Here is a 13,074-nt window from a genome sequence, read left to right on the forward strand (position 1 = left end):
AATGGCTGTTTAGGAAGTGCCTGTTTATGCCTGCCCAGGACTGTGGGTGTTAGCAGGTTCTCAGGAAGGGGGGAATCTGTCTACAGAATGTTGGAATGTCAAACTGCAGGCTGTTCAACTATAGTTGTTAGTGCTCTCCTGCGACCCTGCACTTCAGATCATTGCCAGACACGTCCACTTACAACTTCTGATTGTGCACTGCCAAGCCTCAAGGATATAATAGAAGCGTGTGTAGGCCAATTGGCCCCTCAAGCCAGCTCTGTCGTTCAATAACATCAGTGGCTGATCTTTTGCCTCTCACTTTTCTGCACTAATCCCACACGCCTTGATTCCCTTAAAATCTAAAAGTTGACTGAAAATTACTAGTGGAGTTCTGCATGGACCTCTGCTGTTTGTGATAGATAAATATGAATGACTAGAATGTAAACGTAGACGGGTTGGTTAGTAGGTTTGCAGATGACACCAAGATTGCTGGGAATCTAAACCGTGAGGAAGACAGTCAACTTATACAGCGGGAAGACTGCAATGATCAGGTTCAGGAATAGCTACTTCCCCACAGCCATTAGGTTATTAAACTTGGCTCGGCCAAAACTCTGAACATTAATAGCCCATTATCTGTTATTTGCACTTTCTCAGTTTATTTATTCATGTGTGTATTTACGTATATAATGGTATATGGACACACTGATCTATTTTGTAGTAAACGCCTACTATGTTCTGTTGTGCTGAAGCAAAGCAAGAATATCATTGTCCTATCAGGGAAACATGACAATAAACTCACGACTTGTCTTGACTCTTGATATAGGTCAGTCATAGAAATAGGAGGAGAAATAGTAGATGGAGTTTAATCTGAGCAAGTGTGAGGTGTTGCACTTTAGGGGGTCAAATGTAGGGGGGAGGGGGTGGGGGGGGGGGGGGGTGGGAATATACAATTAATGGTATACCCTTAACTGCGTTGATGTAGAGGGGTCTTGAGGTCCAAGTCCAGAACTCCCACATGTGGCTGCACAAGTGGCCAAAGTAGTAAAGAAGGCATATGGCATGCTTGCTTTCATAGGTAGAGGAAGGCTGGGGAGAACAGGGGCATTATCTGCGGTAGGGTACGGAGTTCTCAGCACCAAATACTTTCAAAACACGCAGTCGGTAAAAGAACTGGAAAAATAAAACCCAAAATTAAAACAGAACGGTACAGCTACACCTGTGGAGAGAGCAGGTAAAAAGAGGGTTACTTGAAATTGTTACATTCAACAATAAGTCCCAATGGCAGTAACATACCCAGACAGAAGAGGACTAAAGGTGTTGAACCTTGGTCCATGTCACATGCATACAACAAGGAAGCAGGACATTCGGCCCTACCAGTCCATGCTGGTACATCTCCTCCACATGGACAGCAGCTGCAGTTCTGTTTCCCTGTTATTCTTTCCTGTTTTAAACATCGATTGGGTCACTGCTCCAAACTTCTTCCTGAGGGCTTCACAACTGAATGTTTGAAACAATAATTTTCCTGAACCCTGCCCTAAAGCTTTTGCATTTATATTTAAGTTCCTTGTTCAAGACCCAGTGCATCTGCCATTTCAGTCCATTCATTTCAATGGCTGCATCCTTTCCATTATTGAGAAAGCAAGCTCTTTAAAAAGCCAGTATGGGACTTTTGGGATAGCAGAGTGGTGCATCTGGAAGAGTCGCTGCCTCACAGCTCCAGAGAGCCAGACACGGGTTCCGATCTCTGGAATTGTCTGCATGATGATTGTGCATTTGTGTGGATTCCCAACAGCTGCTGTTTCTAGTTTCTTCCCACATCCCCAAAATATCGTTTGTTAGATTATTTGGCCGTTGTCACCATGTGTCGGCAAGTGGTAGAATTTGGGGGAGTTGATGGGAATGTGGGGAGAGTTAAACGTGATGAGTGTAGGATTGGTATCAATATGCCTTCGGCAGTTCACATGGACGATGGGGTGAAATACCTGCCTCCATGCTGGACAACTCTATGACTCAAAGATATAGCACCCATAGGGTGAAGCCAACAGCTGCACCAGGATGCCTGGTATGATCTAACCAATATGCTACCAGATTAACTGTAACTCTCTGATAATATTTAATTTAAATTCGATGAACCATTATGTAATCACAGAGTAAATGACATTTAATTACAGAATTAGTTAAGCACCAGCGTGAACAAGATGGTGCAATAACTATGTACATTGAAAATGGAATTGGTTTCCGTGGGCGGCACAGTGCATTATTTTCAGGGAGAGTGGCCTCGGGGGGGGGGGGGGGGGGGGGGGGGGGGGGAGAAGGCACCAAGTTTTAGAAAATTAAATAGAGGCACCCGTCAATGGTATGTTGCTCCCCACCATGTGAGAGGGAATTCTCTCCTTTCCACTGCACCTTACACAACCTCAGCAACTTCCAAAATACTCAGAAAGACCAGCAGCTTTCACATCCCGAGGGCTTTCCAGCAAATGGTGAACAGCTGGTATTGTAATGCAGAAGGATTAGCAGGCAGAGTGCAGGGGTGTGCGGGTTGCTGGAACGAACCCTTCGGTCCTCAAACGCAACACATTGTACTGGGTCAGGAGTAAGATCAGGTAAGGATTGTAGATTTCCTTCCCTAGAGGATATGGTTTTTTTTTTGGTGGGGGGGGGGAAGAAATCCTGATCCTTTTAACTCTAGGATTCATTTAATGAACGTGATTTAAATACCTCCGCTGCGGTGGAATTTGAGCTCCTGCCTGCAGTTTCCTGGCCGAGCTGATTCACCATTGACTGCTGCATCCGTGGAAAGAAACACAAAGCTAACAATACGAACTTCTCTAGAATGAGTGACGGGAAACTGCTTTCCTCCTTTGTCACCCTTCCTTGTCACCCTTTCCTTCTCTCCAGAGATGCTGCCTGTCCCGCTGAATTACTCCAGCTTTTCCCGTCTATCTTCGGTTTAAAACTGCATCTGCAGTTCCTTCCTACACAGTAAGAACTTCTCTCCTCCGCAGTGCTGAGTGAGGGTCTCAAACCCCGGAATGTTAGCTCAGTTTCTCCCTCCACAGATGTTTCCTGACCAGCTGAGTGTTCTGATTGTGATTCGGGTTTCTACCAACTGCATTGAAAAAAAATTCTCATTTAATCCCAATGTTACTATACAATGAACAGCCCCAATAGTGCAGTTCACCAACTAATTAATTTCTGGTGATCATATATATATATATACCTCAAACAAGACCTGCCTCCCAAGCTACTGATATCCTTACACAGCACAGGTGAAAATGCAGGACAGCATGTGCCTTGCAGAGGAAGGAACGGGCTCAACGGTGTGTGGTGGGGGAGGGAGGCCGGCAAGGTATTTGAGTGGTGGGGGCATCTGTGCCCACTGGACCAAGGGGGTGATGTGAGAGATGCATTACCTGGGATCAGTGGGGATCCAGCCTGGCAGTGCCATGTTTGGGAAGATGGCAACATAACCTTGGATGATGTGAGCTGGGGTGGCACCAGCCTGGCAGGACCATGCCCCGGGAAGATAGCAATGAGCCTCTGAATGTGCTGGGCACAGGGAGGGGGGACAGCACATCAGTCCACTTTTGCTTCCCTGCCTGAGCCCTTGAATTTTCTTTCTCCGCAGGGTTGAAGAAATGAAGCTGGTTTCCGTGAAAGTCTGATAAGGTGAGCAAAGAAACTAAAAACACATTTTAACGAAACGCTACGTTGTGTAAAACAACGGGACAGTGCCTGTGATGTGATTTGTGTTGATTTCCTTTTATTTAATAACTTTCTTTGAACGAGGAGGTCACGGGGTCTGCATCACAGGAAGCGAGACTCCAGGGCACTAACGGCTGCGATTTATCGCTGGGTTTGGACAGACAGAATGCAGCAGAAGGATGTGTAGGAAATTGCACTTCCAGATCTGAGCAATTTTTTACTGTGATGTTGTTTTGCTTCTGTGGTTTAGTGTCAGTGTGGCCTTTCTCCGTGAAAATGTCAGATATGAGAGAAAGTGAATTGTAGTTCCAGCTTTCCATTTCATGTTGATGTGAAGATAATCTGTTTTTTTTCCATTTGTGAGTCTCGCAGAGGGGATTTTTTTTCATGTAGACTCACTTCTGGCATGATCTACTTTGTATGTCATTCCCTCTCAGTCTCTGTAATGTGGTTTATGAGTGACAAAACGTACAATCAAACAGGGTCTCTGTCCCAAGTGCAAATTCCCTGGGCTGTACCATAGATGACAAGCTGCAGCATTGTTTACTGTTAGTTCCCATTCATCAGTGAGTTCATCTGCTCAGGCTGGGTTACCTGGAGGAGGCAATAAGCATGAGGCTATTTCTGAAGAACGGTCCTGACCCCAAACGTCCCCTCTCCATGTTCTCCAAAGATGCTGCCCGACCCGCTGAATTACTCCAACCCTTTTTTTTTCAGCGCTAGCTTTCCTTATTTTGACTGATTTATCCACAATGTTTCGAGGAAAGTTGGCCCTAACCCAATTTGGAAAAGATCAAAAGAGAAATCTTGATTCAAACTGGTTATGGAAATGAGGGAGCTCCTCACCAAGGGCAAACAAGAGTGAGCTTGGCACATGTCCAGCGAGGGTTGTGAAATGCAGCTTCATCTCAGATTGAAAACACATCAGTCCCAGAATCATTAAGGGAACTCAATGGGGGAACATTACCGTAAGGCACACAATTAGACGAAGCTAGACATGGTGATGGGAATTCACTCAAAGACCAGCTCTGAATGGGGTGGCTCCCAGTGTAGATTTCTGATGCCCTCCACATCCTTAGTGTTATAAAGTATAGGTGAGGCTACTTAGTAACAGTGCATGTTGCAGTATTAGCACATAACTTTCTCTCAACTGATCAGACAGAAATAGACCACAATCGGTTGGAGCGTAACCTGACTGAAATATGATACCGACTGGATTGAATTCATGATTAGAGGCTGGTTATACATCATGGAGGTATATGGTGCAGGAGGTAGAGTTGCTGCGTCAAAGTGCCTGTCCCCCATTTAGTTCCTAACCTCTGGTGCTGTCTGTGTGTGGAGTTTACACATTGTCTCTGTGACTGTGTGGGTTTTTCTCCAGGTGCTCCAGTTTCCCCTCACATCCCAGAGACATGTGGGTTGTTGGGTTAATTGGTCACTGTAAATTGGGCTTGCTTGATAATGAAATGGGTGGTTTGGTGGGCTGTGGAGTGTGGAGTTGGTGGGCTGTTTCTGTGACTCGCAACAGTCTTTGATTGTTGAAAGTGCTTATTTCACGGAGTGAGGTCCCTATTTCAGGCTCGCCCAGGATTCCACGTTAGTATTGATGGCTGTTTTGACCTCGTCTTGTTTCACCAGCCATGTGACTTGCTACGTGTTTCTCTCTCACGCATCCACATCACATCCCTGTACTGAATGCTTTATTTCTCCTCTACATTAAAGGCTGGAGCAGGCTCAGACGGCTCCCAAATCTGCCGCACTCGCCTTCGATCCACAAGGCGGTTGCTGCCAACAGAACAAAGTTTCCCACCGCCAAGTTACGAGGTCTATCTACTGCCGGGGAAGCGGTGAATCATGAGAAGAATGCCAAGAATGGCTCAACTAGAAGGAGCCCACCTTCGTAAAGCTTGCAATTCTGGTCTTTTTTTTTAAATTATGGAAATCTTTCTGTGAGAGCACCTTTGCCATTGTGTCTGGTTTTATATTTTCCCCAAGGCCAGTTTGTGGGTAGAGATCGGATTTATTTCAGAGCAAGGCAAAAAAAAAAAATCGGCACTGTGGGTGACTGTGACACGAGAGGGTTGTCGGCTGCTGCCAGGATGCTCCTTATATCCTTCCCCTCACTCAGTGCTGAACCCTATTGTCACTGAGGACTGAGAAAAGCCTATTGTGGGGGTGGTCTTTGGCAGCTGTTACCTACAGGACACCTTCTGTCAGTATTATATATATATATATATATATCAGCCACAGAACATTACAATCAAGTCAGAGTGACCCAGCTGTTAGCTGAGGAGGTGTTGCTCTATGAACAATGTTAAGTGTGAATTAAGCATAGCAAGAGGCATTACTGGTCAGGAAGTGTTGCCATCGCAAAGTGACAACAATGCAAGCACTGGCTTCTGAAAGTGTTCTTAAAACTCACTTGATGTGAATGGAGACGCTCCCAGACATCTTCATCCTCTTCCTTGGTCAGCTACTTTGAGTTTTATACCATTGGGGCAGTAGAAATGTTAAACCTTGGTGGGTGGGTTTAGCAGTGTGCAATATCTAACAGCACTTGGTTTTTGACAGTTCCTTTTTCCCCTTGAACCAATTTCCAGCTCCTCCCATTTCTTTATTCATCTTCTGAAATGTCACAGACTGCCCTGGGGGTGTAGATGATGCAGGTTGTGTGCCCAGTGGCTCAGACACGTACTAAATTAAACACAGGTTTTGCATACGAAGTGTAATAAGGCCGCCAACAGTTTTCTGAACAGACTGGCCTCTCTGAAATCTGTTGAATGTTTCTCATGAACCAAATGGCTTGTGCAAGGTGTCACCTGCAACAATTCCCCAACATTTGCACGGCAAGTCAACTCACGTTGTTACCACAACACTGATAGCAAAGTTCAGAATTCATCAGGGCGATTTATGCAAAGGCTCTTCCCGCACACCCAGCATCCCTATTTCCTTAATACTCAACCCAGTGTCACTTTGTAAAATGAAAGTAAAATATACCTCTGAAGATAATGTTGATCAAATCATCTGCCATGTATTGAAAAAGAAAAAACACAAAAAAGTCTTCTATTCCAGCATATTACAGCAGATGTCTCTTGAAAACAAACCGCATTGATTTTCATTGTTACAAGACAACAGTAATAAGTGGTCATATTATCGATGTTGAATTGTGCACAACTTTGTTAAAAATGCACAAGGATGTTTGGTAGAAATGTGGTGTTAAGCATAATTCCAGCAGGAAAAATTAAAGGCTGAATGGTCAAAATTCACCTCACTTACAAATTAAACAGCGTCATAACCTTATAGCACGATAGCTGATCAACAGAAAATAGATGTGGGATATGAAAGTAAGTTCTGTAATCAAACTGGGTTCCCAATGGAATGTTGTTAAACTTGACGTCACATTGTTTTACACAGTGCTCTAATTTTACTAACAAAATAATGGCTTCCATATTACTTTTAAATGTACTCCAAATCTGGATATTTACTTAAACATCTATCATCAGCTTTAACCAAGAAGATAAAGCTTTCATAGCCAGCAAGCTTTTGGCTTGCCAGTATCCAAAGCATATAAAAGGTTCATATAGACACCATAAAAATGAAGAGCATCATAAATGATGCATCTAATCAACACGTGATGTCTCAGTTGTGTTATCTGGTGTCGTGTGAAGCCCAAATTATTATTAAGCTTTCCTCAACAAGAACAACTTGTCCTCCATTTCCTTTATATCAAAACAATTCTTCCACAGAGGGAATTATGATTACAAGTTTTATCATTTTGGAAATCAAACTGATGCCAAGAGTGGTTTGTTCACTTACAAATAAGGTGTCTCTCTCCTTTGCTGCGAGACTCCTAACGGGCATTGCTTGATATTGTTAGTAATTATATCCTATACATACGCTGGCTGTAAGCTGCATCTTTTGTGTCATATACATGTGTTCCTATACAAATTCCACATGCACTGGTCAAGTGTCTGATATTTCTTGTCAAACAAGAATTATTTTCTAAAATAAATAATCTATTTTATCTGATTATTTCAGATATATTTTATTGTTTAAAGCCAAAGTATATAAATTATACACAAGGTTGTAGCTAAATTTATGTATAGTCAAGTAAATTAAATAAACTATTTGAATGCATACTTGTCCCGTAATTTACTTCCTGGCCTCCTAAGCAAAACTGTATCAATGTCCAAGAGCAGAATATTTCATTGCAAGTGCACATCGCAGCTTGTGTTTTCAGTTTTTATAAAAGCTATGGATTAGTTTGAGGGGTTGCACACAATATCCAGGACACTCAAAAGAGCAGAAAGACAGTAAACCAAAACGATCATAGTTACAGGGTTCAAAAAATTTGTTTTCAGTACAAAAGAATGCAGGAAGTTTGAAGTAGGCAGTAAGAAGTGGTGCTCATCTTTGAGGTCCTATGGGAAGGAAAGAAATAGGCACTCATCTGATCAACATATCCAATTTCAAGAACCTTGAACCTCTTTCATCAAACTAACTGTTCCCATAACAGTTCTAATTACAAAGTGGGATAACGGGTATGAACACTAGCTTTTCCATTCGAAATTCAAGCTTTGAATTTGCTCCAACTTCAGTCAAATGATTGGAGGTGTTAATAATTCAATGAGGAGCAAGTATAGCAGTGTACAGTAATGCAAATTCACACATTATTCAACTACACTGATGTGGAAATGTAATAAAGCAGAAACCACCAATTTTACTTGGCCAATTGCAATTATCTTTCACTGTATGTAATGAAAGGTTCACGATACTCTGAAAATAATTCCTTCAATGCTTCTGGTTGAATTACAGACCAGCCAGAGGCAGCAAATGAACCATCGCCACCACATCAACCATTCGGTTCATACTGTACGGTTATTCTAGGAAGCTAACTTATCTTGTCTAAAAATATTTGTCCTTAGTAATAAGGAGATCAGTGGTTGCTACATTGCACTCAAGGAAATCATCAAGAACTCTGCGGTGCATGAGATGGTAACGCTGTTGCTTACAGAAATCCATACATGGACTGAAATCCATACACACGCCACCAGATACAGTTCTGATCATCAGTCATGTCATTACATCCTCACTGACTTTAACGTTGTTCCAGCTTTGCAAAATCAATGCACATATGGAAAGTGTAGAGCACCATTTACCGAGTCACAGGCACATTATGATTCCACACTCAGGAACTCAAAGCCTGACAAGTACTTCTTCCAAAATGGCAGGGAATAAACTAAAGGTGTGTTCACAAGGTAATCATCAGGATTAATGCACACGTGCAGGCCCCTCTAATGTATTTTATTTTATACGGATTTTCAATCCAATTTTCAAAGCAATCAAGCTAAATCTGGCTTAAAACTAGCTGCAACTTTACTCCTCTTAATGTTTGTATTTTGAGGGCATGTTGCAACAGTAATATTAGAAATGTACAATACCCAACAAACAAGGGGAGAACGTTGTCAAATGCTGCCTCGACTGCTACTATGGAGATGTTTCTAAACTGATGCATTACTTGCTGTAACTAAAAAGGCAGGGAACCACCTGCCAGAGGTCATGTGTTGCCTGCCCTAAATTGCCCTGGTCTTTTCTCGCCTCCAATTCTCCCCCAACTTTCAGTCTGAAGGGTCCCGACATGAAACATCACTTATCCTTTATCTCCAGAGACGCTGCCTGCCCCAGTTGCTTCAACTGATTACTAAAATAGCTAGGGTTCATTCTTCTGAGTGTAAGGAAGGAAGATCTGATGAAGCTGCTGAAGATCAATAAGCATTTTCATAGTACAAACTGGAATTATTTGCCCAGCCAGCAAGCAAGTCTAATCAGAGGACAAAGATTTAAAATAACAGGCAATAAGGCCAATAGAGATGAAGACTTGTCTATTCTATTAGCAAGTTGTGTCCTGGAGTATACTAACTGACAGGGCTGTCAAAAAGCTAATTCAACACTGGCTTTCATAAGGGATTGGATAAATACTAGAAGAGAAGTTCACATAACTATAAATAAAAAGTAGGAAATGTATAAAATTGTATAGCTCTATCAAAGATCTGGCACAGGCACCAGGAGCTCATAGTCACCCTCTAAGCCAAGGTATTTTAGAAATATGAATGTGGCAGTTGGAGCTTGCCCAGGATATTTAAAGAAAGCAAGCAGAAGATGTTTAGTAATGGTGATGAAGTTGGTGGCTCTGTAGGCAATTGAATTACATGTTAAGTGACATCACAGCAACCTATCATGCTGTAATCCCCAAACACACACACAAGTGATATTAAGAATCTTCAAAGGGCATATTGTGGAATTTATTGTGAACACCAACACACTTACCATTTGTCCAACTATTATATTATTATATATACAAAATATTATAAGCATGTTTCAAAATGTGACAGGTGATTTTGGTCAAAAGATGATAGTTTTTAAAATTTAAATCCCCAACTCATTATTTCTTTGCAAACTTGGGCAACATAGCACCATATGAGCGGCACCAGGAAGCGTCTGCACAGGCAGGATGAACGTGTTTCTATAAATAGAAGTGGAGCACATACAGAACGTACGTCTGCAACCAAAGGTCAAATATGTACATATTATGGTTAGGAATGAACATATTCCATTCTCAGTGCCCACATTCTCAGTGCCCAAGCAACAGGGAGACCAGTTGGAAGACTTCGGTCATCATGCACAAACCACCCCTCTTCCAGAGGACAATGAGTGTTCTCAGCTGTACTTTCTGCAGACAGCCTTAGCTCCAAAGTACTAACGTTTCACCAGTTCTGCTAAAGCAAAATACTAGATGCTGGAAACGGGAAAGAAAGAGAAATTGTGGAAAATAGCGAGTCAGCATCTGTAGGGAAAGATGACACTATGATCAATGAACCAATGATCAATCCTGCTGAGTATTTGCCTCCTCAATGATGCACACCCCCATCTTTAATGAGGCCCAGCCATCACTACCAACTTTCCCTTTATCCCTCTTTGTCCCCCCTATCAGATATTCCCATTGTTCTCTTTACTTTAAATATTTTATTCCAATTTTTTTCCAGTTTATCAAACTAAAATACACATCTGTTTCTCTCTACACCTAACTTACAATGCTTAGATTTGTTTTGCTTCTCGATGCACACATGCAATGCTTTTATAAAAAGGACAAATGTTCTTCAAGACCTTTACATCATTAGCTCCCTCCTCAATTCTTTAGTAGGACTAGAAAACCTATAAGACTTAAGCATGAAGAACTTAGTCACTCAAAACATAACGTAGTAAACAGGTGTGGTCTGTACCCAAGTCTCCGACTAGATACAACAAATGTATAAGCAGTGATCATGACTTTTTTTGTCAAAGGATGTGTGAGACTATGACAAATAGCACCAACACAGAGACTTGCATATGAGAACAGTTTTTAAAGAGCGTAGAGAGAAACGGACTTTGGTTTTTGACTGTCACACACCTGAAATACTAACGGCATCAAAGCCATTCAGTAGGTAGTTGGCACGGTCTCGACCTGAAACATTGACTGTCTCTCAGCCTCCATAGATGCTGTTTGGCCTGTTGGATTTCCCCAGTTTGTTTTTTGCTGCGAATAGGAGAGGCCCTGTCACCAGGACAGATATTCCACCGGCATAACAGCAGGAATGGGACAGCTGTAGTGGTGGAGAACAACGCAGGGATGGTAGGTGATGAAATCAATATGCAGCAAGGGAATAGCATATCTCAGGTCAGAATAATCTCACTGGATGGGGATATGATAAATATATAGTTTAACTTATTTCCATGCTCGCATCCAGCACCAGTGAGCAACTTTGTTCCTTTGCTACTTAATGGATAATTCAAAGGATGCGTGTATGTTGGCTGGGATCACATAACCCACCCAAATAATAGTTGGATTTAAACACTGAGCTAAAGCTTCATAACATTACCTACCCTCATCCATATAAACACTGAAAAACTGAAGCCAGAGTTATTTCACCCCACTTCTGGCTGCCACTGATCTCTACACGTCAGCTGGATTTGGTACCATTAGCAGCCCATTGCAGCATCGTTTTCAAAATCAATTAGGCATTAAATCCAAGGGGACATTTAAGAAATAGACCAGGCAGACATACCAGAGAAACAAGGTACTGTAGATGCTAGAATCTTGAACAAAATAATTACTGGAGCAATTCAGTAGACCAGGAAGAATCCGTGGAGGGAAACGTGCCGATGACTGGGTGTCCAGACCCAAAACATCCATCTGTCCATGTCCCTTCACAAATGCTATCTGACCCCTTGTTGCTTTTGCAGACAGATAAACCATTATTGTTTGATAAAAACTAGGGTTGAAGTGAGAGGAGGCTTGTGTGGGGCAGGACTTCACTGGGCTAATAGGCCTGTACCATGACTTTTAAGACATCCTTAGCATTAAGGAGTCATTTACAACTGAAGGTGGCCAGGAACCACAGGTCGACCCAGTTTCAGACTGACCGATCTGTCCTTTTTGATGGGAGTTGCATGCTTTATTATCCCAGTACGTTCAGAGTGCAGTGATGTGCATTGGATCGAGACACAAATGTCAGACATCTCCCCAAAGACATTCACCGTTTTGGATGTACTGAAAGCCGACCGTCTCCTCCGAATTCAGGCAGACCTGCAGCTGTCCCAGACGAGAGAGAAATACAACTGACATTGGTGACCCGCATCACTGCACACGGGCACCACAGCCTGGCTTTCAGAACTTGAGTCTTTTATCAGATTTAAGCATACAATTAAATTTGACATTCTTCTACTTTACTTTTGTAACTAAAAATCAATTGCAGCTGCACAGTCATTTTGAGCCAATGATGACAGGGCTAATTAAAACCTCTAGGGGCCAGATACTAAACCACTAGTTGCACTAGCATTGCAGACAGTATAGACAAAACTGAAATAGGCAATTAATGCATGGTTGGCCAGCAAGGCTAAATTCAGTAATATAAGTAGAGCAGAAAGAATATGGAGAGGCTCAAGCATGCAGTTCAGATGCTTCTCCTGGTTTGGATCATTTCTGAATGAACATAACTGCAATATCTGTACATACAGATCTTTTAGCGCATGAATTACTGAAGTTGGCTCCTACTTCGTTCAGCACCACAGGCAAACAGTCTTAATGCAGAAGGTACACAAAAATGCTGGAGAAACTCAGCGGGTGCAGCAACATCTATGGAGCGAAGGAAATAGGCAACGTTTCGGACCGAAACCCTTCTTGAGACTGATGCAGGGGAGATGCAGAACCAGCCAACTCTGCTTGGTATAATACTGGCAAAAGCATACCCAATCTGCAGTCACGTACATTGAATGGAAATCGGCTTGTAAACCTCCAGGCCTCGGGAATGTCACACCTACACGGAAACAAAGGGAATATAGAGTCGC

The 13,074-nt window shown here is 42.5% G+C and overlaps 1 protein-coding gene across 1 annotated transcript in view; it reads left to right on the top strand.

Annotated features, from left to right (window-relative positions):
• spns2 (SPNS lysolipid transporter 2, sphingosine-1-phosphate) overlaps window positions 1-7,878 on the top strand; it is a 77,752-nt gene extending 69,874 nt beyond the window's left edge. The window contains exons 12-13 of the mRNA XM_055657848.1: window positions 3,614-3,654; window positions 5,413-7,878. Of these exons, the coding sequence (XP_055513823.1) occupies window positions 3,614-3,650 (37 nt within the window). The 3' untranslated portion in view covers window positions 3,651-3,654; window positions 5,413-7,878. The remainder of the gene's footprint in view (window positions 1-3,613; window positions 3,655-5,412) is intronic.
• The last annotated feature ends 5,196 nt before the right edge of the window (window positions 7,879-13,074 follow it).

The sequence above is a fragment of the Leucoraja erinacea genome, chromosome 28 (assembly GCF_028641065.1).
Source record: "Leucoraja erinacea ecotype New England chromosome 28, Leri_hhj_1, whole genome shotgun sequence".
NCBI lineage: Eukaryota > Metazoa > Chordata > Chondrichthyes > Rajiformes > Rajidae > Leucoraja > Leucoraja erinaceus.